Source organism: Triticum urartu, chromosome 7, assembly GCF_003073215.2.
Source record: "Triticum urartu cultivar G1812 chromosome 7, Tu2.1, whole genome shotgun sequence".
Taxonomy (NCBI): domain Eukaryota; kingdom Viridiplantae; phylum Streptophyta; class Magnoliopsida; order Poales; family Poaceae; genus Triticum; species Triticum urartu.
In genome coordinates, this window is record NC_053028.1 from 154,844,022 (window position 1) to 154,871,114 (window position 27,093).

Sequence of the window (27,093 nt, forward strand, 5' to 3'; positions counted from 1 at the left end):
AACAAAGCCTAGCACTTGAAACAAACAAATGGTTGGGCAACATGTAAAAGAGGCAACTTAAGAATAGGCTCAAGCAAAATGATGTGTGCGAGTCATGACAAAGCACTTGAGAAGACTAATATAAGGATGAGCATAAAGCATCAACATAGTCTTGGATAAATGAGATACACGGTGCATTACATGTCCTCCCCACACACACCCAACAAGCAAATGGGTTCACAAGCTCACTAAAATGTGAATTAACAACAAGGCTTGCGACAACCCATGGTGAAGATAGAAGATGAAAGCCTCATCAAGACGAGGGATACCAATTAAGATGGCAAAAACCTTGTAAAGACAAGCATGAGGAAAATAATCTTCACCACACAAGATTGCAACAAGATGCAAAGATATAAGATCCGCACTCAAGACAAATCCTTTCACGGAGCCACCTAGGAAATACAAAGGAAAGGAAGGTGGACGTGAAAGAATAAGGAAATCCACTAAAGATATAACTTCTCTCAAGTGTATAAGATTCTAGGTAGATGAAATGATATCAATCCACAAAGAAGGATGCACACAATAAATGGTTACTCAAGGGAAGAATAGGATACCCAAACAGAAGTCATAAAATATACTGATAAGATCTTTGCTTGAAAAGCATAGCACAAGGCTAAATATTGTCTTATTGTATATCAAAGAATTCCACACACGAACATCAAAGACATCACAACTAGCAACAAGAGATCATTGTTGGGATGCTTTGAGAAAGGAAACATGTATCACAGGAAAGAATGAATTACATGCCATGATGCAACCTACACAAGGTTGATGCAAGAAATGTGTGCATGAAGAAGATGATGATACTTGTTACCGGGATATCAATGGAAGGATGTAGTAGAAACCAATCAAAGGTAGATAGTAGTTCATTGATCATCCTAGCTTGACTCCAATAAGCACATGGTGACACCACCTTCCTTGTGAGTGAGCCAAGCATCCAATGCATCTCCAATTGTTCCTGGAACAACAACACAAACAAAATGGTACCCAAACTCATTGGGACCAAAGAGTTATAAACACCAATACATAGGACAAACTCCACATAAATATGTGCACATAGATATGAAATAGAATTTCATGCACGTATCATCCAATTTGAGACTTGGTGGAGTTTTCCCTATATAATGGGCCAAAGAAAGAAAGCATGCCAAAGACAATATATGAAGGGAATATGCATGCTCCAAACTTTCAAGGACCGAAACCAAATGAAAAAGAAATACCAAGTGAAAATAGAATACCAAATGGAGAAATCATCAATTGGAAGATATCATTAAAAGATACATCAAGGAATGAGATATCCATTAAACACGCAAAAAAGAGATGTCAAACCCCCAAAAGAGAGGTTGGTTCCAAACAAACCAAGCTCTCTACAAAGTTCCATGATGGCACAAAGTACCAAAAAGAGACGGCTTGCCTTCCACTAATACACTTGAAAAGGATCACAAGATGAGTGTTCTATAGAAAATACGATAGCTCCCCCAAGAGTAGTGCATTATAGAGAATTTGCATTTGAATAAAAAATGCACAAGGTAGGATCACCACTTTCACTATATCTAGAAAACACTAGAGAAGATCAAGAAATTAACAAGACCCACAAGTGATATGGAAGACAACGGAAGTTGACACAATCCTTGGCAAGAGATAAGGCAAATAAAAGCAAAAGCCAATGTAAAGATGATCAATAAATTCTACCACACATAAGTGAGTACCAATTGTCAAAATACAAGAAGTATTTGGAAATAATTCCCGCTGGTAGATAACAAGGATATCCAACATCATCTTCACAACAAACACAAGCAAATTGCAACGTGTAGAGCTAACATGTCACCTAGGAACAAGATAGTTAATACTATCAACTCTAAATGACAATATCTCAAATGTACACATTTTCTAGGTTTGTAATATGCACATAGCATATTACTTCCCCATAATGTGATACCAAGAAAACTTAACAAGAGGCAATAAGAGGATCCAACAAGAGATAATCAATGGACCTTTTTGAATTTGAATTTCTCATGAGAGAGATACCACCTAGCGACTAGATAATCTTGTAATATCAATACTAGATGGTATTCCTCATGTACACACATTCATAGGATTGTGAGGTGCACAAAGCATATCACTCCCCTAAAATGGGATGTTCCATTAATCTCTCACACGAGCCAACTAGGATACAAACAAGGAGCATAAAGGCTCAACGCACGACACACACATACATGATGTGCAAACCAATACACACATACTTGATTGCTCAAGATAATCAAGTTGGAAGCACAACATATACAAACACATGCAAGGAACAAAATCAAACATGCAAAGGGGCAAGTAACTTTCAATGTAAACATTTAAGCACGAGTTACCGTAAGGAGGAATATTGGATATAATATAGAAACTTGATAATACGAATGACTTGGCTTGAGACAATATGAAAAATGAAAATCCCCTTAATTCTTAATAATGTAGCCAAGTCTCCAATGACCTCCGTAGACACCTATTGATCAAGTTTGAGCTAGTTGGTCCCCAACCAAGTTGGGTCCTAAGAGGTTAGTCACAATAGGCTTGGCTACCCAAATGGTTCTTTGGTTCACACCACTTTGAGTACCAACAAACTTGGCAAACACATTGCCAACCTTATCCTTCCCAAGAGAATATATATCATCAATAATAATTGGGCTGGATGAGTTACCACTAGTGCATGAAGAAGCGAGGTGACCTTTCTCACGACATAAGTAGCAACGTCTACTCTTCACTTTCTTCTCACTTGATTTCTCAACTTGAGAAGCATTAATTAGCTTGAGTATTCTTGGGAAGAGTCATTTCTTAAACTTATGGTTGAGCATGAGATTGAACTTGTGGCCACTTCCTTTGTTGCTTGTCACTAATGGCCTTCTTCTTCAATGGGCAAGATCTAACATGATGCCCTTCAATTTTGCACTTGAAGCAAACAATCTTGGACGAATTCTTGACTTGTTCTTCGCCCTTCTTCTTGTTCATCTTGGACTTCTTCTTGTTATTGGAGTTGAATCCAAGTCCCCCTTTGTCATTGGGGGATTTTTTTCACACTCAATATATTGTTGAGTGTGGATTTCCCTTCATGACACTTTTCCAAGTCTTTTTTCAAAGAAGTGACTTGGGCCTTGAGCTCTTTGATTTCCTCTACATGGTTAGTCTCAACACAAGCACTAGAGGAAGTATAAGCTTCATCGCTAGAGCAACAAGGCAAGGAAAGCAATTCATCACAAGATGTACCAATATTGTGAGTAGATGAATTACAAGGACTAGCACATGGCAATATAGCATTTTGGCTTGAAGTAGTGCTAGTATCCACTACCTTAGCAATCAGGTCCTCATGAGATATCTTTAGCACATTATGGGATACTAGAACATCATCATGAGAGCTTGAGAGCTTTTCATGACTTTCTTCCAATTTCCCATAATTGCCAGATAGCAACTCAAGTTAAGCCCGTAGCTCAACATTCTCCTTCAAAATGGATGCTTCACAAGTAATAGAGTTAGTAGCACAAGCATCATCATTAACAACAAGAGGAGAGGACAACTTGGCAAGCTATTTTAAATAAGAAGTTTCAAGTTGAGCATGAGACTCGGTGAGTTTGATGAGCTCACCCTTGATGACCCTTGAGCCATTTTCGAGGTGCTCAAAATCCTCAAGGAGTTTAGCATGAGCAACTTCAAGCTTAGCATTTTTAGTTTTGAAATCATTGGCCACCTCAAGTGCTCTATCATGAATTCCTTTATTCTAGATAATTCTAGAGCAAAGGTCTCCTCAAGAGATTACTTGCTGGTTTGTTCAAGTTCAAGAGCTTGAGAGAGGTCCGCAATCTCATTAGCGTAATCACGCTCATGACCTTTCCATTTTATCAATGGTGACCTCATGCTCCTCGAGATGAGATTCCAACTCCTCAATGTATTTCTTGCCCTCAATGGCAATAGACATGATTTCCATGAAGTTGGAACGAGCAATTTTATTCTTATGAAGAGCTTTAAAAATCATTTCTCCCTTAATTTTTAAGGAAGCCACATTATCATTCTCTTCATCATTATCCTCATCATCATCATTCTTATCATCATCAATATCATCACAATATATATTGGGATTCAAAGTGGGAGATACCTTTGAAGCCTTAGCCATAAGGCAAAATGCAATAGATGATGATGTAGGATCCCTTGAAGCACCATTCAAGACCACATCTTGTTCCATGGGGTGTTGTGTTTCCTATACATTGTTAGCACAACAATTCGAGGAAATAGATGCATTTTTATCATGGCAACAAGACATAGCAAGCATATCATCATGAGATGTATTCAAGCAATTTCTACATGATATGCAAGGACTATCAACACAAGCATGTGAGACATTTGGAGTGCTTGATACGTCTCTGTCGTATCTACTTTTCCGAACACTTTTGCCCTTGTTTTGGACTCTAACTTGCATGATTTGAATGGAACTAACCCGGACTGACGCTGTTTTCATAACAATTACCATGGTGTTATTTATGTGCAGAAACAAACACTCTCGGAATGACCTGAAACTTCACGGAGCAAATTTTTGGAAAATATGAAAAATACATGCAAAAGATGAAGGCCAGGGGGCCACCACCTGTCCACGAGGGTGGGGGCGCGCCTATCCCCCTAGGGCGCGCCCCCTACCTCATGGGCCCCCTGGAGCTCCTCCGACTCCAACTCCAACTCTATATATTGTGTTTCGGGGAGAAAAAAATGAGATAAAAGAATTCATCGCGTTTTACGATAAGAAGCCGCCGCCAAGCCCTAAAACCTCTCGGGAGGGCTGATCTGGAGTCCGTTCGGGGCTTCGGAGAGGGGAATCCGTCGCCATCGTCATCATCAACCATCCTCCATCTCCAATTTCATGATGCTCACCGCCGTGCGTGAGTAATTCCATCGTAGGCTTGCTGGACGGTGATGGGTTGGATGAGATCTATCATGTAATCGACTTAGTTTTATTAGGGTTTGATCTCTAGTATCCACTGTGTTCTGAGATTGATGTTGCTATGACTTTGCTATGCTTAATGCTTGTCACTAGGGCCCGAGTGCCATGATTTCAGATCTGAACCTATTATGTTTTCATCAATATATGAGAGTTCTTGATCCTATCTTACAAGTGTATAGTCACCTGTTATGTGTTATGATCCGTTAACCCCGAAGTGATAATAATCGGGATACTTACCGGTGATGACCGCAGTTTGAGGAGTTCATGTATTCACTATGTGTTAATGCTTTGTTTCGGTACTCTATTAAAAGCATGCCTTAATATCCCTTAGTTTCCATAAGGACCCCGCTGCCACGGGGGGGTAGGACAAAAGATGTCATGCAAGTTCTTTTTCGTAAGCACATATGACTATATTCGGAATACATGCCTACATTACATTGATGAACTGGAGCTAGTTCTGTGTCACCCTAGGTTATGATTGTGATGAGCACATGGGTACATCATACATGATATTTCATAAAAGTGCACAATTTAGTTGGAAAGAATTACTAAGCCGAATCAAGCAAACACATGTCCAGGTGAACGCTAACTTAAGTTCAATACCACAATCTTGACCAAATGGCTGCACTTTCATCTCCATTGTTGTTGGTTGAACTTAGGTATCACATGGAAGAAATCCAACAACCTATGAGCTTTTGGAGCAACCGCTTTGGAGGAAAAAGTTTGGAGAAAACAAGTTTCAAGTGAAGTTGACGCTGTCAGATTTTACCTCTGATGTTTCTTTGTGCCACACCCATATGGTGGAAAGACGGGGCCATAGGGGTACATCACCAGAAGCTCCATCAAATTATCTTTCCAATGCAGAAAACCTCACATCATTTGGAGTTGTGAGTCAAAAGTTGTAGTCATTCTCGTGGAAGGTGTTCAGGCTATCAAGGCTTCGCGAATTTCCGAGGAGCTCGCCAACAACTCCCAAAGTTGATTGCTTATTCCCCCAAGAAAGCCATGCAAACCTGTTTACTTTTGAAACCATTTTCACACCTAGCCAAGGGGGGTTGTCCCTGCTATAAAACCCCATCTCTCCCATCCTCTAGAAAACCTTTTTCAAACCATTCGGCTACAAGCTAATGCAGCAAGACTGCTAGAGAGATCCGAGAGATCTTGCTACCTTTGCTCTTGTGAGTTCATTCGGATTCGCGAGAAGGAGCCTATGGTTCCCCTTAGTTCGTGCTCTACGGTTCCGGCCGTTTTGTGTGGATTAGTCCCGGTTTGTGGTTCTGCGGTTGTTCGGACAGCGGGTTGGAGTTCTTGTAGCTTCGGTCAGCCATCCCCAATGCACGTGTTGCATCCAACCTTGGCAGGTATAAAGCTAGTTATCCCGGCTGCTTGCAGCTAGTTATCCCTCCCGATTCGATCCTACGACGTGAAGATCGGGCCATCCTCGGGCGTGAACTCGTTCATCGGGTTCCCACCTATCAGACTGTTACATGATGAACCGCATCCGACATAATTCTCCATCGCCGATCCATTGCCTACGAGCTTTCCATATATTGTTCTTCGCTTATTACTTTTCCGTTGCTATTGCTATCATCACTATAAAATACCAAAAACATTACTTTTACTACTGTTACCTTTTGCTACCGTTACCACTACTATCATATTACTTTGCTACTAAATGCTCCCTCCGTCCCATAATATAAGGGTGTTTTTGACACTACACTAGTGTAAAAAACGCTCTTATATTATGGGACAGAGGGAGTACTTTGCTACAGATACTATGTTTGCAGGTGTGGTTGAATTGACAACTCAGCTGCTAATACTTGATAATATTCTTTGGCTCCCCTTGTGTTGAATCTATAAATTTGGGTTGAATACTTTACCCTCGAAAACCGTTGCGATCCCCTATACTTGTGGGTTATCAAGACTATTTTCTGGCGCCGTTGCCGGGGAGCATAGCTCTATTCCTTGAGTCACTTGGGATTTATATCTTCTTACCATTATGAAGAACTTGAAAGATCCGAGAACTAAGATTTATCCCTCAACTACGAGGGGAGGTAAAGAACTGCCATCTAGCTCTGCACTTGATTCACCTTCTGTTTTAAGTAAGCTTCCGACACCTAAACCTGCTTCTGCTATTCGTTCTGATATGTCGCATGTTATTGATGATGCCACTTCTGCTATACATGATACTTATGATGAAACTACTTCTATGCTTTATACTACTGTGCCACTTGGTGAATTTCTTGATGAACAACTTGCTAGGGCTAGAGAGATTGAAAATATTGAATCTGATAATACTGATGAAATTGATGATGAAGACTTGTCTGTTATTCCTGAGGGTTATGTTTTTGATAAAGAAGCTTCTTTAGCTATTTTAGCTTGCAAAGATAGATACGAAGCCAAGAGGTTATTAGCTAAAAGGAATAAGCAATCTCTAAATGCTAGGATGAAACCTGACCCTGCTTTTGCTACTTCACCTATCTGTGTTACCGATAAGGATTATGAATTCTCTGTTGATCCTGATATAATTACTTTGGATGAATTTTATCCTTTTCATGGCTATGAATCTGAAACTGTTGTGGCACATCTTACTAAATTAAATGATATTGCCACCCTGTTCACTAAAGATGAGAGAACTCGCTACTTCTATATCCTTAAAATATTTCCGTTCTCATTAAAGGGTGATGCTAAGATATGGTTTAATTCTCTCGATCCTGGTTGTGTGCATAGTCCCCAGGATATGATTTATTACTTCTCTGCTAAATATTTCCCAACTCCGAAGAAGAGGGGTATTCTATTTCTCAGTCCTGAAGATATGCAAGAGGCAAAGAAATCTATGAAAGAAAATGGTATTAAAGCTGAAGATGTTAAGAATTTACCTCCTATTGAAGAAATACATGGTCTTAATTTACCGCCTGTTGAAGAAACATATGATCTTAATCCTTTACATATTGAAGAAACTCATGGTCTTGATAACCCGACACAGGTAGTAAAGGTAAATTCTCTCTATAGATATGATAAAGCTGAAATCCCATTTACTAAATTGGCTAGCCCATGCTTAGATGAGTTTGATAAATTTATGGCTAATCCAATTTCATGATGCTCACCACCGTGCGTGAGTAATTCCATCGTAGGCTTGCTGGACGGTGATGGGTTGGATGAGATCTATATGTAATCGAGTTAGTTTTGTTAGGGTTTGATCCCTAGTGTCCACTATGTTCTGAGATTGATGTTGCTATGACTTTGTTATGCTTAATGCTTGTCACTAGGGCCCGAGTGCCATGATTTCAGATCTGAACCTATTATGTTTTCATCAATATATGAGTGTTCTTGATCCTATCTTGCAAGTCTACAGTCACCTATTATGTGTTATGATCCGTTAACCCTGAAGTGACAATAATCGGGATACTTACCGGTGATGACCATAGTTTGAGGAGTTCATGTATTCACTATGTGTTAATGCTTTGTTCCGGTACTCTATTAAAAGGAGGCCTTAATATCCCTTAGTTTTCGTAAGGACCCCGCTGCCACGGGAGGGTAGGACAAAAGATGTCATGCAAGTTCTTTTCCATAAGTATGTATGACTATATTCGGAATACATGCCTACATTACATTGATGAACTGGAGCTAGTTCTGTGTCACCCTAGGTTACAACTGTTACATGATGAACCGCATCCGGCATAATTCTCCATCACCGATCCATTGCCTACGAGCTTTCCATATATTGTTCTTCGCTTATTTACTTTCCCCTTGCTATTGCTATCATCACTACAAAATACCAAAAACATTACTTTTACTACTGTTACCTTTTGCTACCATTACCACTACTATCATATTACTTTGCTACTAAATACTTTGTTGCAGATACTAAGTTTCCAGGTGTGGTTGAATTGACAACTCAGCTGCTAATACTTGAGAATATTCTTTGGCTCCCCTTGTGTCGAATCAATAAATTTGGGTTGAATACTTTACCCTTGAAAACTGTTGCGATCCCCTATACTTGTGGGTTATCAGTGCTCGAAGTGCTAAAGTCTGAAGATGGAGCATTGCAACAAGATAGTGATGAAGAGTCATCAACTTTAAGCACATTATCATCATTGCAATGACAAACACTACTCACCATAGCATTACCTTGTGGCAATCCACATGTAGGCAAAGTAGAAGAAGTTGAGAAAGCGACACGACCAGAGGTGGAGGGAGAACAATCATCCCCACAAATTTTGGACATACCATATTTATCTTGAAGATTTGTCCACAACTCATGAGCATCCGGAAATGACATGAGTTGAAATATAACTATATTGCTCAAAGCATCGAAAAGCACATTAGAAGCTTGAGCATTGAGATAAGAGTTTTTCTCATCCTCTAAAGATAATCTTTGGGGATCCTTTGGAGAATAAAAACCCATATCTACAATTCGCTCTAAATTTGGGTCCATGACCCTAAAGAGGTTAAGCATGCGAATTACCCAAACATCAAAAGTTGTGCCATCGAAACTAAGAGTGTCAGAGAATCCTAATCCCCTACTCGACATCTTTACTCTCTAGGCGGTAAAGCCTAATAAAGAGAGACGAGGCTCTGATACCAATTGAAACATCGAGGATGTCGCCTATAGCAGGGTGAATAGGCGCTTTAAAGTAATTACGGTTTAGGATTGAACAAATGCGGAATAAACCTAGCGGTTAATTTGTCAAGAACAAAACCTACAACAACTAGGCTCATCTATATGCACCCAACAACTTATGCTAAGCAAGATAAACAACTAAGAGATAGCAAGATATATGACAAGAAACAATATGGCTATCACAAAGTAAAGTGCATAAGTAAAGGGCTTGGGTAAGAGATAACTGAGGCACGCGGAGACGACGATGCATTTCGAAGTTCACACCCTTGCGGATGCTAATCTCCGTTTGGAGCGGTGTGGAGGCACAATGCTCCCCAAGAAGCCACTAGGGCCACCGTAATATCCTCACGCCCTCGCACAATGCAAGATGTCGTGATTCCACTAAGGGACCCTTGAGGGCGGTCACCGAACCCATACAAATGGCAACCCTTGGGGGCGGTCACCAAACCCGTACACTTTGGCAACCCTTGGGGCGGTCACCGGAACCCGTCAAATTTCTCGGGGTGATCTCAACAACCTAATTGGAGACTCCGACGCTTGCCCGGAGCTTTACGCCACAATGATTGAGCTCCGAACACCACCAACCATCTAGGGCGCCCAAGCACCCAAGAGGAACAAACTCAAGGGTACCAAGCACCCAAGAGTAATAAGCTTCTCAACTTGTAACTTCCACGTATCACCGTGGAGAACTCAAACCGATGCACCAAATGCAATGGAAAGGGCACATGGAGTGCCCAAGTCCTTCTCTCTCAAATCCCACCAAAGCAACTAATGCTAGGGAGGGAAATGAGAGGAAGAACAAGAAGGAGAACACCAAGAACTCCAAGATCTAGATCCAAGGGTTCCCCTCACATAGAGGAGAAAGTGATTGGTTGAAATGTGGATCAAGATCTCCTCTCTCTTTTCCCCTCAAAACTAGCAAGAATTCATGGAGGGATTGAGAGATAGCAAGCTCAAAAAGGGTCAACAATGAGGAAGAACACGAGCTCAAAGTATGGGGTCCAATGGGGAAGAAGACCCCCTTTTATAGGTCCCCACGAATCTGCCCGTTATGTGCAGAAAACTGTAGGACCGGTACAACCGGTGCATGAACTAGTACAACCGGTCAAAGCAGAGGAAAACCAACCTATAGGAAAAAGCCCTAAGCGGTACAACAGCCCCGGGAACCGGTAGAACCGGTTAAACTGAACTAACCGGTACAACCGCTCCACAACCGCCCAAGAACCGCTCCACAACAGAACCCAAACCGGTGGTAGAGCGATACAGGGCCGGTACAACCTTCGGACCAATTCTGGAGCGGTACAACCGCTCCAAACACTGGTTGTACCGGTCAACCGGTACAACCTCTCTAAGGGGCGGTACAACCTCTATATGTAAAACAGGTAAGATCAAAATAGCCACAACTTTCGCATACGAGCTCCGAATTCGACGAAATCAAGTTTGTTGGAAAGCTAAAGACAAGAGCAACCACAATATTGATAGCAATATCAAGAAATAGACATTGAGAAAAAACCCAAAATAAAATGGTGAGAACCCTTTCTCAAATAAGACCGGTAAAAACTCCAACACCGAAAAACAAAGAAGATGCATATGAAATTGGCTTTCGATGAACTCGAGCTTGTAATGAAGATGAACATAAGCTCCAAATCTCACAAGGAGAAGAACCAAACAAGAACCAAGAAAGATGATGAAAGGATGCAATGGTTAGGGCTCTCGACGAACGATACGATCAAGCTACTCACTAGAGAGCCCCCCTTGATAGTACGACAATCGATCCTACAACCCGGTCTTCCATCTACCACCATGAGACTGGTAAAATAGAAAATCTATCAAGGGAAAACCTTTGCCTTGCACATAGTCCACTTAATCTAGATGATGAGGATCTTGACTTCCTCAAGTTGGACCATCTCTCTTGATTGTGTTGGCTCGATGAAGACTAGTTGATTGCTCCGCCATACTCCACTATGGGTCCGCCACTCTTCGGAACATCTTCACAAGTCCCTTGACACCACAATGGACGACAAGCTTCAAGCACTTGATCTCTTCGTGATGCTCCACTTGAACTTGCACATGGCAATCTTGATGATGATCAGCACTTGATGTCATCCTCTCCATGTGGTGAGTGATATCTTCCTCTTGACGCAAGCCCATGGACACGTACCCAACCCCACATAGAATTCTCACATAGACCATGGGTTAGTACACAAAGCGCAATGGAGAATGCTTACCATACCATGGGATCACTTGATCCCTCTCGGTACTTCTTCTACGCTTTTGTGAGTTGATCAACTTGATTCACTCTTGACTTAGTCTTGATCAACCTTGAATCTTTCCAAGTCTCTTCATTTGGATGATGTCTTGAAGGTAAACATGAATGATCACACAATCTTCTTCTTCAAGACATGCTTGCAATAAGCTCAACACTCACATGACCAATCTTTGGATAATTCCTTAATAGCACCTTGGTCAACTCATAAACTCCTTGAAACCAACCCATGGACTTCAGGAACTGCCTATGGATAGATCCTTCCAATATAACTCAATGCAACCATTAGCCCATAGAGAATGTCATCAATTACCAAAACCACACATGGGGGCACCGCATGTCCTTTCATCATGTAACATGTTGCTGCCACTAGAATAAACATGGACACTGGTAGTACAACTATGCAAGCATTGTGAGACCACAGAAGCATGCAACAACTAATAGCCTAATATGATTATCAATATTGTTTTTTGGAAATGAGGCAGATAGAACAACTAGAAGTGAGTAGTGACACGTCAAAACATGGAGATTGACAAAAACTATAATGAGTCTCCAAATCACGCACAAGACACCTTTCATGGTATATTTTAAGGGCCATACGCAAATATGCCGTGGTGTTTTAGCATGTACTTTGTTTGGAATCTTGAGTGTGTAGACAAAAAATTTAACTCTAAAACCAGCGGAGAAAGAACCTCTAAGTTACAACAAAATGTCAATGTGAGAAATAAAACGCAACAAAAAATTAGGAAACATATTTTGGCACATCAATAGATATAAAAAACAAAGTAATTATAGGTGTGGTCGTGTGGATATCGATATTAATTTGCACATGACATGGACGAAAGTTGACCAAACAAATCAAACACGACCGCCATTGCTACAACAAAGTAATATTGCTACAATATAATGGAATAGGCAATGCCAAATAAAGTATCTCATCATTTCCCATATATATGAAGCACATCATCGAGATACACATGTAAACATCCATTTTAATCCGCGAAAGCCATGAGCCTAGTCAAAAACTCATTTAGCAAAGGAAAGCCTAAAGATCAATTAATACGAAACATGCAGTTGACTTTATAGGTCACACAGAACAAAAAGGATATATCAATGCCGGAAATATGTCATTAGTCTAAAATGGACAAATATGATTTTCTCAATGCCACAAGAGATATACAACATGAGCTCAAAACGCAAAAAAAAACCACTCTCAGCGTTATACTAGTATTCTTTTTGGCAAAACCTCAGTGCATTGTTTTCTATGGAAAACAGAATCTTCATGTTAGGAAAACAATTAAAGCATCCAATGACATATTTTGGCGCATCCAATGGATATAAAAAACAAATTAATTGATATAAAAAAACAAAATAATTGATACTACTCTCATGTCAACGTGAGAAATAAAATGCAAAAATTAAATTAGGAAACATATCTTGGCGCATCCAATGGATATAAAAAACAAAATAATTGATATAAAAACAAAATAATTGATACTGCTCTCATGTCAACGTGAGAAATAAAATGCAAAAATTAAATTAGGAAACATATTTTAGCACATCCAATGGATATAAAAAACAAAATAATTGATACTACTCTCATGTCAACGTGAGAAATAAAATGCAAAAAATAAATTAGGAAACATATTTTGGCGCATCCAATGGATATAAAAAACAAAATAATTACAAGTGTGGTTGTGTGAATATTGATATTAATTTGCACCTGACATGGACGAAAGTTGACCAAGCAAATCAAACATGACTGCCATTGCTACAACAAAATAATATTGATGCAATATAATGGGACATGCAATGGCAAATAAAATATCTCATCATATCCCATATATATGAAGCACATCATCGAGATACACATGTGAGCATCAATTTTAGTGAAAGCCGTGAACCTAGTCAGCGAAGAAAAGCCTGAAGATCAATTAATAAAAAAATATGCAATTGACTTTATAGAAGACAAAACTAAAGATATATCAATGCCAAAAATATGTCATTTGTCTAGAATGGACAAATATGATTTTGTTAATGCCAAGACATATAGTGCAACATGAGCTCAAAATGAAAAAAAACCCACTCTCACCATTATACTAGTATAGTATTCTTTTTGGCAAAACCTCAGTGCATGGTTTTCTATGGAAAACAGAATCTTCATGTTTGGAAAACAATTAAAGCATGCAACAACTAGTAATAGCGTGGCCGGATTGAAAAATAGGCTGATGGAAGTGACCGAGCAACCTCCAAGCGTCTACGCGCTGATTATTTTAGGAAAACGTTTACTCCTACGCGTTTCCCGAACGCGCACGAGACCCCCCTTTATCACTGGAGAGACACCTCCCCCATTCCCATACGTGCACCGCGGCGCCGGTACATACGCCCTCGCCCCCCGCATCACTGCTCCACCACTTTGATTGCTCCCCCTACCAATGCTGAATCTTGTGAAATTAATACTGTTTTGCTGAATCTTGTCATGAAAGATCCATTTTTCGGCCTTCCTAGTGAAGATGCCGCTACCCATCTGAACAACTTTGTTGATTTGTGTGATATGCAAAAGAAGAAAGATGTGGATAATGATATTATTAAATTGAAGCTATTTCCGTTTTCGCTTAGAGATCGTGCTAAAACTTGGTTTTCTTATTTGCCTAAAAATAGTATTGATTCATGGAATAAGTGCAAAGATGCTTTTATCTCTAAGTATTTTCCTCCCGCTAAGATCATCTCTCTTAGAAAGGATATTATGAACTTTAAGCAACTAGATCATGAGCATGTTGCACAATCTTGGGAGAGGATGAAATTAATGATTCACAATTGCTCTACTCATGGTTTGAATTTATGGATGATCATACAATTTTTTTATGCTGGATTGAATTTTTCTTCTAGAAATCTTTTAGATTCGGCCGCGGGAGGCACTTTTATGCAAATCACTTTAGGAGAAGCTACCAAACTCCTAGATAATATTATGGTTAATTATTCTCAATGGCACACCGAAAGATCCACTAGTAAAAAGGTTCATGCGATAGAAGAAATTAATGTTTTAAGTGGAAAGATGGATGAACTTATGAAATTGTTTGCTAATAAGGGTGTTTCTTCTGATCCTAATGATATGCCTTTGTCTACTTTGATTGAGAATAATAATGAATCTATGGATGTGGATTTTGTTGGTAGGAACAATTTTGGTAACAACGCATATAGAGGTAATTTTAATCCTAGGCCTTTTCCTAATAATTCCTCTAATAATTATGGTAATTCCTACAACAATTCTTATGGAAATTATAATAAGATGCCCTCTGATTTTGAATCGAGTATTAAAGAATTTATTAGTTCGCAAAAGAGTTTCAATGCTTTGATTGAAGAAAAATTGTCTAAGAATGATGAGTTGGCTAGGAGCGTGGATAGAATTTCTCTTGATGTTGATTCTTTGAAACTTAGAGCATCTCCGGCTGTTCAGCCCCCCAGGGCACTGAAAAAGAGCGGCCTAGGGGCGAACCGGCGCTAGATTGGCCCCTGGCGCGACCTACCTCCCAGCCACGCCCCCAGCCGCGAAAAATTCAAACGTAGTCATTCCCGCTCACAAAATAGACGCCACAAATCCGGCGATCAAGCGGCCACAAGATCGGCGATCGAATGAAAAGTTCGGCGTACAAAAAGTAGAAAGGACGCGCGTGCGCATCAGACGGCGAGGTCGGCCTCCGGCGTCGGCGGAGTCAGTGTGCACAGGCTGGGCGGGGTCTCTGTGCTGGGAGGCGTCGGCGTGGCTTCTGTGCTGCGGGTAGTCTCGGCGGCATGATCAGTCGGGCTTGGCGGCGACGGCGGTGTGGGCATCGGCATGGGCGGCGTCGTCGATGGAAGCTGGTTCAGGATGAGGCCACGCTCCGCCAAGTACCACGTCTTGACCGGCTCGTCGGTGCTCTAGAGTATGTCCACCCTGCCCAGCAGGAAAGCCGGGTCGGTGTTTCTCTTCTTCCCGGCGACGTTGGTCCGGAGTAGGTCGATCTTGACGGTGCTGCTCGACATCAACGCCGACCACCGCGCCTCGGTCTTCTCTTCACGAAGGATGGCCCGGGCCTGCGCGTCGGCGAGGCAGTGCTCGATGGACTCCTACACTCGAGCGGTGGCCGCATCGGCGTGTTTTCCCTTCTTGGCACCTTTGTTGTCGTCCGGCCGCCCTTCTGACGCGCCCACAGTCGGCGCGTCCGGCTTGTAGGTCTCCTTAGCCTTGTCGAGGGTGCGCCGGACTTCCCCCACTTCTCGCACATGTCAATGCGCTTGTAGATGTGGAGGTACTTGAATTCGGCGTGGTTGTTGCCCTGCCGATACAAGGCGCACATGCGCAGCAACTGCGTGGAGGAACAAACAGTTGGCGAGCGCACACGGCGAGGAGAGGCGGGAGACCGGCGTGGCATACCTGATCCTCAACGTTGGCGCCGCTCTCTGGGCGAGCCGCTACCTCCTCGACGATCCCATGCCATTTGTTGCACGCCCCCTAGATACGCCCCCAATGGTTCTCCATCGCCTTCGTCCCGCGCTGCATGTAGACGCCTTTAAAGTAGGGGGTCGACGAGCTTGCGCTCGTCGAACTCGGCCTTGATGCGCTCCCAGTATGTCTCGATGCTCTGGTTCGTGCCGATGGTCGGGTCGAGGTAGACGACTTTCCATGCTTCGGCGAGGCATTCCTCCTCCTTGGACGCCCACTTGATGCGCGGCTCGCCGGACCTGGCCGCCCGCTTCTTCTTCTTGCTCATCCTCGCCGGAACAGTCGCCGGCTCCTTCTCCTCCTCCTCTTCGTCCTCCTCCTTCTGCTCCTCCTCGCGTAGACGTAGCCGAGCTCGCCGTCCATGCCGCCGCTCAGATCCACAGTGTCGTCCGGGGTGACGAACCCGGGAGACGCGGCGGCCGCGGCCGAGCCTGTCGCGATGATGTCGGCCATGTCGGCCTCGATCTCGTCGGTGTCGCCGAGGAGCGAGAAGGGCAGCGCGCCACGGTGAAGAGGGGGCGTCGGAGAGGACGCGTAGGCGGGCGGCGAGTAGTTGTATGGAGGATACTGCACGCTAGTGAAGGCGGGCGAGGGCGCCCGCAGGGCCGTGTCCATGGGGAAGGTGACGTTGGGGTTGAACCCACCGTGCGCGTCCCCATTGACGTAGCTTGGTGAGGGCGTGCATCCCCATGGCTGCGGCGACGGAGAACCGATGCCTTGCTGGCCCCAGGGCGCGTACTGGGCGTGGCTACCGGGTGGACTCATCATCCCCGCGCGAGTCGCCTCGGCCTCGGCTTGGTCCGCCGAAGCCGCAGCCGCACGCGCCGCGTTGGCACGGGCCTTCTTAACGATCGCCCTGTTTCGCCGGTTGGCGGTGACAGCCTCCCGTCGCTGAACTTCCACCCTCCACTCGGCGTTTGTTATGCCTGGTGGCTTGGATGGCGGCGCCCTCGACTTCCTCTGCTTCGGCTGGGCGACGGAGGTGGTCGCGGTTGCCGCGGTGCGGGGGGCGCCGTACTTCTTCGGTGGCATGGCGGTGGAGGCGAGTAGGAGATTGGCGGGAGGAATGCAGAGAACGGGAGGAAAGTGGGGGGGGGAAGCGGGATGAAACGGCGGGAAATGGCGCTAGACTCACCGACAGGGCAGACCCTGATAACCCACAAGTATAGGGGATCGTAATAGTTTTCGATAAGTAAGAGTGTCGAACCCAACGAGGAGCTAAAGGCAGAACAAATATTCCCTCAAGTTCTATTGACCACCGGTACAACTCTACGCACGCTTGATGTTCGCTTTACCTAGAACAAGTATGAAATTAGAAGTACTTTGTAGATGTTGTTGGATAGGTTTGCAAGATAATAAAGATTACGTAAATAAAAAGTAAGGGTTGTTTAGGTAAAGACACAACTAAGTTAGTTTTAGTAAAGAGCTTTTTATTACGAGAAAGTTATTTGTCCCTAGGCAATCGATAACTAGACCGGTAATCATTATTGCAATTTTATGTGAGGGAGAGGCATAAGCTAACATACTTCCTCTACTTGGATCATATGCACTTATGATTGGAACTCTAGTAAGCATTTGCAACTACAAAAGATCATTAAGGTAAAACCCAACCATAGCATTAAAGCATCAAGTCCTCTTTATCCCATACGCAACAACCCCTTACTCGGGTTTGTGTTTCAGTCACTCACGCAACACACTATAAGCGAATCATGAATGTATTGCAACACCCTATAGCGGGGATCCCTCACGCTTGCGCGACACGGAGAGCACCATAGGACAGCACCAACAATAGAACATGCAACTCAAACCAATCTTGATCATCAAATAGCCCATAGGACAAAACGGATCTACTCAAACATCATAGGATAGCCATACATCATTGGGAAATAATATATAGCATTGAGCATCATGTTTAAGTAGAGATTACAACGGGTAAGAGAGAGGTTACACCGCTGCATAGAGGGGGGAAGAGTTGGTGATGATGGCGGTGAAGTTGTTGGTGAAGATTGCGGTCACCGGAAGAGAAGGGGAGAGGGGGCCCCTTCGTATTCTTCTTCCTTGACCTCCTCCCTAGATGGGAGAAGGGTTTCCCCTCTGGTCCTTGGCCTCCATGGCGTGGGAGGGGCGAGAGCCCCTCCGAGATTGGACATGTCTCTCTGTCTCTCTCTGTTTCTGCGTTCCCAGATTCTACCCTTTCACCATTTCTTATATTCCCGGAGATCCTTAACTCCGATTGGGCTGAAATTTTAACACGATCTTTATCCGGATATTAGCTTTCTTGCGGAAAAAGAAGGGCATCAACCGCCTACGGGGTGACCACGAGGGTCAGGGGCGCGCCCCTTGCCTCGTGCCTACCTCGGGCTCCGTCTCGCGTGGATTTTTCTTCCCAAAAATCATATATATTCCAAAAAAATCACCGTCAGTTTTTATCCCGTTTGGACTCCGTTTGATATGGATATTCTACGAAACAAAAAACATGCAACAAACAGGAACTGGTACTGGGCACTGGATCAATATGTTAGTCCCAAAAATAGTATAAAAAGTTGCCAAAAGTATATAAAGTTGTAGAATATTGGCATGGAACAATCAAAAATTATAGATACGACGGAGACGTATCAGACCCACGCGCCTTTTCGCTTGTGCCGGCGCCCCCAGGCGCCCCGCAGGGCACCGGGTTTGGCCTGGGTCCACCGGCACCAATTTCGGCCCGAGCAGGGGAAAAATGGGCTTTTGGGGGCGCGACTGGGCCGTTTTTTTGGCGCCGACGAGGCAAAAACGCAAGGGAAGGGCCTGTTGGGGGCGCGGCTGGAGATGCTCTTAGATCTATCCCACCTAAGCATGATATCAATGAGTCTCTCAAATCCATGAGAATTTCCATTAATGAGTGCAAAGAAAGAACCGCTAGGATGCGTGCAAAAAAAGGATTGCTTTATAAAGCGTATTCTTCTAGTTTTGATGACAATAAGGATGAAGATCTAAAAGTGATTGATGTGTCTCCTATTAAATCTTTGTTTTGCAATATGAATCTTGATAATGATGGGACTAGAGATGAGTCAACTTTAGTTAAAAGGCGTCCCAATGATTCGAAGTTCTTAGATCTTGATGCAAAAATTAATAAAAGTGGGATTGGAGAGGTCAAAACTTTACATAGCAATGAACCCACTATTTTGAATTTCAAGGAATTTAATTATGATAATTGCTCTTTGGTAGATTGTATTTCCTTGTTGCAATCCGTGCTGAATTCTCCGCATGCTTATAATCAAAATAAAGTTTTTACCAAACATATCGTTGATGCTTTAATGCAATCTTATGAAGAAAAGCTTGAATTGGAAGTTTCTATCCCTAGAAAACTTCATGATGATTGGGAGCCTACTATTAAAATTAAAATTAAAGATCATGAATGCTATGCTTTATGTGATTTGGGTGCTAGCGTTTCCAAGATTCCAAAAACTTTGTGTGATGTGTTATGTTTCAGGTGTGGGATCAGGGAGAGGGACGGGCCTCCAGCTTGAAGCAGGAGGTGGCCCTCGCCTCCTGTGTGTGCGCCACGCACAGTGCACACTGGCGGGAGGAAGGGGATGACTGGCAGGTTGCCTGGTGGGCTGGGCCGCCAGCAACAGTGCCATGCCACAGGTGAGACTTCTCTCTCTCTCTTTCTTCTCTGTTTATTTTTATATTTTTCATGTTTGTTTGAATTTGGTTACTAGACAAATCAATTTTTTAAATGCTGAAAACTTTTGTGGATGCTGAAATAATTATTCCAGGGCCCCACACAAAGTTTCAGAATTATTGGTGCTAGGTAATTATTTATAGAAATGTATAGCCCCAATTCAAATACTTAGTGACTTAATTCAAAGACCAAAAATGCCAATGAAAAATATGCATCACCACTGGATAAGGTTTTCACCTTTCTCACTAGATCATGAACATTTTTAAAGGGCATCTTGGTTTCATTGAAAATGTTTTGAGTTGAACCTATTCGAATTATGTTTGGTGCTAGGGTTTAGTCAACCCCATTTCAAGTTTAACAAAATTTAAACATGATGCATGGATGCAATGCCACTAATTACAAGCATTGTTCTAGGGTTGTGACAAAATCTTTTAGATTCGGCCACAGGAGGCACTTTTATGGAAATTACTTTAGGAGAAGCTACTAAACTCCTACTCCCTCCGTTCCTAAATATTTAACTTTCTAAAGATTTCAACAAGTGACTACATACGGAGCAAAATGAGTGAACCTACACTCCAATATATGTCTATATACATCTTTATGTGATAGTCCATTTCAAATCTCTAAAAAGACAAATATTTAGGAACGGAGGAAGTAGATAATATTATGGTTAATTATTCTCAATAGCATACCGAAAGATCTTCCACTAGTAAAAAAAGTGCATGCAATTGAAGAGATCAATGTTTTGAGTGGAAAGATGGATGAGCTTATGAAATTGTTTCCTAGCAAGAGTGCTCCTATTGATCCTAATGATATGCCTTTGTCTACTTTGATTGAGAATAATAATGAATTTATGTATGTGAAATTTGTTGGTAGGAACAATTTGGTAATAATGCATATAGAGGTAATTTTAATCCTAGGTCGTTTCCTAGTAATTCCTCTAATAATTATGGTAATTCCTACAACAATTCTTATGGAAATTATAATACGATGCCCTCTTATTTTGAGAATTAGTGTTAAATAATTTATGAGTTCGCAAAAGAATTCCAATGCTTTGATTGAAGAAAAATTGCTTAAGATTGATGATTTGGCTAGGAACGTGGATAGAATTTCTCTTGATGTTGATTCTTTGAAACTTAGATCAATTCCACCTAAGCATGATATCAATGAGTCTCTCAAAGCCATGAGAATTTCCATTGATGAGTGCAAAGAAAGAACCGCTAAGATATGTGCTAAAAAAGATTGGTTTATAAAAGTGTGTTCTTCTAGTTTCCTTGAAAATAATGATGAAGATCTTCAAGTGATTGATGTGACTCCTATTGAATCTTTGTTTTCCAATGTAAATCTTGATAAATATGGGACTGGAGATGAGTCAACTTTAGTTAGAAGGTGTCCCAATGATTCGGAGTTTTGAGATCTTGATGCAAAAATTGATAAAAGTGGGATTGGAGAGGTCAAAACTTTAAGTAGCAATGAACCCACTCTTGTCGATTTCGAGGACTTTAATTATGATAATTTCTCTTTAATAGATTGTATTTCCTTGTTACAATCCATGTTGAATTTTGCCCATGCTTATAATCAAAACAAAGTTTTTACTAAACATATCGTTGATGCCATGATGCAATCTTTTGAAGAAAAGCTTGAATTGGAAGTTTCTATCCCTAGAAAACTTTATGATGAGTGGGAACCTACTATTAAGATTAAGATTAAAGATTATGAATGCTATGCTTTGTGTGATTTTGGTGCTAGTGTTTCCACAATTCCAAAAACTTTATGTAATGTGTTAGGTTTCCATGAATTTGATGATTGTTCTCTAAATTTGCATCTTGCCGTGAATTTGATGATTGTTCTTTAAATTTGCACCTCGCGGATTCCACTATTAAGAAACCTATGGGAAGAATTAACGATGTTCTTATTGTTGCAAATAGGAATTATGTGCCCGTAGAATTCATTGTTCTTGATATTGATTGCAGTCCTATATGTCTCATTATTCTTGGTAGACCTTTCCTTAGAACGATTGGTGCAATTATTGATATGAAAGAAGGGAATATTAGATTCCAATTTCCATTAAGGAAAGGCATGGAACACTTTCCTAGAAAGAAAATTAAATTACCTTATGAATCTATTATGAGAGCCACTTATGGATTGTATACCAAACATGGTAACGCGGAAGCGTTAGGTTAACGCAGTTGATGTAGTCGAACGTCTTCATGATCCAACCGATCCAAGTACCGAACGTACGACACCTCCGTGTTCAGCACACGTTCAGCTCGATGACGTCCCTCAAACTTTTGATCCAGCAGAGGGTCGAGGGAGAGTTCTGACAGCCCGACGGCATGGTGGCGGTGATGGTGATGTGATCCACGTAGGGCTTCGCCTAAGCACTACGACGCTAAGACCGGAGGAGTAAACTGTGGAGGGGGGCACCGCACACGGCTAAAAGAATTCTTGGTGTGTCTTTGGGATGCCCCCGCCCCCGTATATAAAGGAGGGGAGGAGGAGGTGGCCGGCCAGGGGTGGCGCGCCATGGGGGGAGTCCTTCTAGGACTCCACTCCTAGTAGGATTCGCCCCCCTTTCCTTCCAACGATGAGGGGAAAAAGGGAAAGGAGGGAGAAGGAGAAGGAAAGGGGGGGGGGTCACGCCCCCTCCCCTTGTCCAATTCAGATTGGGCAAGGGGGGGGGGCACCACCCGTGGCCTGCCTCCTCTCCTCCACTATGGCCCATTAGGCCCATTAACTTTTTCGGGGGGTTCCGGTAACCTCCCAGTACTCTGAAATATTTTCGAACCTCTTTGGTCTGGTGTCTGTATATAACCTTTTAATATATTAATCTTTACCTCTCGACCATTTCGAGACTCCTCGTCATGTCCGTGATCGCATTCGGGACTCCGAACAAACTTCGATCACCAAAACACATAACTCATAATGCAAATCGTCATCGGACGTTAAGCATGCGGACCCTACGGGTTCGAGAATTATGTAGACATGATCGAGACACATCTCCGGTCAATAACCAATAGCGGAACCTGGATGCTCATATTGGTTCCTACATATTCTATGAAGATCTTTATCGGTCAAACCACATAACAACATACGTCATTTCCTTTTTTGTCGGTATGTTACTTGCCCGAGATTCGATAATGATATAAGTAGTAACAAACCATTTATTTCATCATATAGCAGAGATAGAAAACATATAAGTCGACATATTCAACTTGATATACATATTAATTTAGAGAAGTTTGTGTGTCGCGGCAAATTGATTTAATGAAGAAAAACGGTTTAATTTGATCCCAGAAAGGCACACAATGAAATCAAAATGCACGAGTAGACAAGCATTTGATTTTCTAAAATTGAAGCTTCTATTCTTCTAAAAACTTTAGAGTCCACAAAGCACACACAAGACACCTTTGATGGTGATTTTTTGAGGGTCATAAACAAATATGTCGTGGTGTTGTAGCATGTACTTTGTTTGGAATCTTGAGTGTGTAGACATTTTCTTTTAACTCTAAGACCACCGGAGAAAGAACACCTCGGTTAAAACAAAATGTCAACGTGAGAAATAAAACGCAACAAAAGAAATTAGGAAACATATTTTGGCACATCCAATAGAGATAAAAACAAAATAATTATAGGTGTGGTTGTGTGGATATCGATATTAATTTGCACATGACATGGATGAGGGTTGACCAAAAAATCAAACATGGCGGCCATTGCTAGAACAAAATAATATTGCTACAATACAATGGAATACGCAATGTCCAATAAAATATCTCAACACATCCCAGATATATGAAGCACATCATCAAGATACACATGTGAAGACCCATTTTAGTTTGCGAAAGCCGGGCGCCTAGTCCAAAACTCATCTAGCGAAGAAAACTAAAGATCAATTAATACGAAACATGCAATTGACTTTATAGACCAGACAAAACACCAAAAATATATCAATGCCAGAAATATGTCATTAGTCTAAAATGTACAAATATGATTTTGTCAATGCCAAGAGATATAGTACAACATGAGCTCAAAATGCCAAAAAAAAAACCACTCTCACCATTATAGCACTACTAGTAGTATTCTTTTTGGCAAAACCTCAGTGCATGGTTTTCTATGGAAAACAGAATCTTCATGTTTGGAAAACAATTAAAGCATGCAACAGCTAGTAATAGCGTGGCCGGATTGGAAAATTAGACCGACGGAAGTGACCGAGCAACCTCCCAGCGTCCACGCGGTGATCATTTTAGGAAAACGTTTACCCCTACGCGTTTCCCCAACGCGCACGAGACCCCTCTTTATCACTGGAGACGAGAGAGACCTCCCCCATTCCCATACGCGCACCGCGGCGCCGATACATACGCCCCGCATCACTGCTCCACCACCACGCGGGACAGCTCACCGAGCGAGCGCGCGCCGCAAGAATCCAAGAACCCGTCGGCGGCGGCGGCGATGAGGGCGGCCGGGGCGGCCGTGGCGCTGCTCTTCTTCTTCCTCTTCCTCCTGGCCGCGGCGGCCGAGGCGGGCGCGGCGCTGCCGAGGTTCGCGGAGGCGCCGCAGTACAGGAACGGGGAGGGCTGCCCTGCGGCGACAGCGGCCGGCGTGTGCGACCCGGGGCTGGTGCACATCGCCATGACCCTCGACGCGCACTACCTGCGGGGCTCCATGGCGGCCATCTACTCGCTGCTCAAGCACGCCTCCTGCCCGGAGTCGCTCTTCTTCCACTTCCTCGCCGCGGCCCCCGGGGACGGCGAGCTGCGCGCCGCGCTGGCGGCCTCCTTCCCGTCCCTGCGGTTCGAGATCTACCCGTTCCGCGCCGAGGCCGTGGCCGGGCTCATCTCGGCGTCCGTGCGCGCCGCCCTCGAGGCGCCGCTCAACTACGCGCGGAACCACCTGGCCGACCTGCTCCCGCCCTGCGTGCCCCGGGCCATCTACCTCGACTCCGACGTCCTCGCCGCCGACGACGTGCGCCGGCTCTGGGAGACCCGCCTCCCCGCCGCGGCCGTCGTCGCCGCGCCCGAGTACTGCCACGCCAACTTCTCCCGCTACTTCACGCCCGCCTTCTGGTCCGACCCGGCGCTCGGCGCGCGCGTCTTCGCGGGCCGCCGCCGCCCGCCCTGCTACTTCAACACCGGCGTCATGGTCCTCGACCTCCGCCGCTGGAGGGCCGGCAACTACCGCCGCCGCATCGAGCGCTGGATGGAGATCCAGAAGGAGCGGCGCATCTACGAGCTGGGCTCGCTGCCGCCGTTCCTGCTGGTCTTCGCCGGCGAGGTGGAGGCCGTCGACCTGCGCTGGAACCAGCACGGCCTCGGCGGGGACAACGTGCGCGGCAGCTGCCGCCCGCTCCACGACGGGCCCGTCAGCCTCATGCATTGGTCGGGCAAGGGCAAGCCGTGGGACCGCCTGGACGCCGGCAGGCCCTGCCCGCTCGACCACACCTGGAAGTCCTACGACCTCTACGTCGCCGGGGACGGGGGCAGCGCCGCCTCGCCGGCCTCCGGGCCGGCATTGTCCGCCTGGTAGAGGGAGCGCCCGTAGCTGCACTGACTAGACACAGTGATTCTTTTGTTGGTTGGGCGTTTCTTGGCAATGGCAGTGCCGCTGCCGTCGGCTGTACAGGGCGGCGAGGGAGGGTCGCCGGCGATTGCGGCGCGAGGAGGAGGGAGGAGAGGAGTGGTGGATAGAGAAAAGAAGAGCTTGTTCTTTTTGGTAGAAATTCAGATTGGTTACGTGGTGGGGGATTTGGATTCTTTTTGGTCGAGGTGGACGACATTCTAGGGGCTGGTTGCCAATTCGCTGGATTGGTGGCGGTGTACAATTCGTTGATAGTGCTAGGAAAGACTGGGATTTTGGTCTGTTGTTATTGACGATTCTTTCATTCATAATAAGCCTATGTGTTCTTGATCTGAAATTCAGTTGGATCTCTGCATGATTGAGCTGTGTCAAATTCAGTTGATTTGAGTGGATTCTCACTGTATGTTGTATCTGATTCTGATGTGGTTTGTCCTTGGAAGCCTTGAACTGTCGCTCCAATGTCAATCTGATGAAGAACTTAGCTGAGTTCTTCATTTTTTGTAGAATTCAGAACTGTGCCAACAATATTCTGCGGATTGAAATGTTGAACTGGAAAAGAGCATTTTTTGCCGGCAAATTTGGCTGTTCCTGATGTACTGCATTCCCCTGTGACAGCACAATTCCTCTGTTGTACAACTCTGTTCATTATTCCTCTTGTGCAGGAAATCAATACCACACACAAGAGGCATGTGACTGAAAAAGTTCAAAGTTTCTCTTCAAAAATTCCCTGTGCCCAATCAATTTCCCGCCTGGTTTCATATCCGCTAGTGCTACTATTTGAACTGCCCATCAACTACATTTGTTCTTGAGCAACATCTCTAAACAAGCGAACAAATCATCATTTAGGATGTCAAATCATTTTGCTTACACCACAATCAAAGTGGCTATCACCTGTTTAACTTATCCTTTTTTTTTTGCGGGTGAACCTGTTTAACTTATCCGCTCGCCAGCTAGCCCAGGCCACTAGCACAATCATCCCAACCGATGAGGAGCTCCTGCTAGCTCATAGCCGAAGCCTTGAAGCAACCAAATGGAAGGCTCCCATAGCTCATACTCCTAGTTTATGCACACATGTCAAAGCTCACCCACCTTTACACAAGCACAAGAAAGGCCCGGCCAATGATGAGCCAGGGGACTGGAAGTCTGGAACCGCAAGCCTAGTGCAGTTTCCAGTGCCGCTAATCATCGGTGTCTTTTAATCTTGCTTCATCCTCTCGCCTTGCCTTTTGGCCTCCTCCGTGATGTGCACTTTGTTTGAAATGCGATGAATCATGAACTCCTCTCCTCTCCTCTCGTCTCCACCAGCTGGGGCATCATCGGCCACCGCCCCTTCTCGATATCCTCTCACATGATTGATTATAAAGGAAAAGGGGAGGAAAGCCATTGTTCTTGGGAAATCCGGTGCCGGCAATGATGGTGCATTTTGTGTGTGGTGGCGTTGTAGGAACCCGTCGTTTTCGGCCGGTGC

The 27,093-nt window shown here is 43.7% G+C and overlaps 1 protein-coding gene across 1 annotated transcript; it reads left to right on the top strand.

The window, feature by feature from the left end:
- Nucleotides 1-24,367: 24,367 nt before the first annotated feature.
- On the top strand, nucleotides 24,368-25,962 carry LOC125520695 (probable galacturonosyltransferase-like 9). Its single transcript, XM_048685661.1, has one exon. It carries the CDS (start codon nucleotides 24,501-24,503, stop codon nucleotides 25,572-25,574), a length of 1,074 nt encoding a protein of 357 aa, XP_048541618.1. The 5' UTR covers nucleotides 24,368-24,500; the 3' UTR covers nucleotides 25,575-25,962.
- Nucleotides 25,963-27,093: the final 1,131 nt, after the last annotated feature.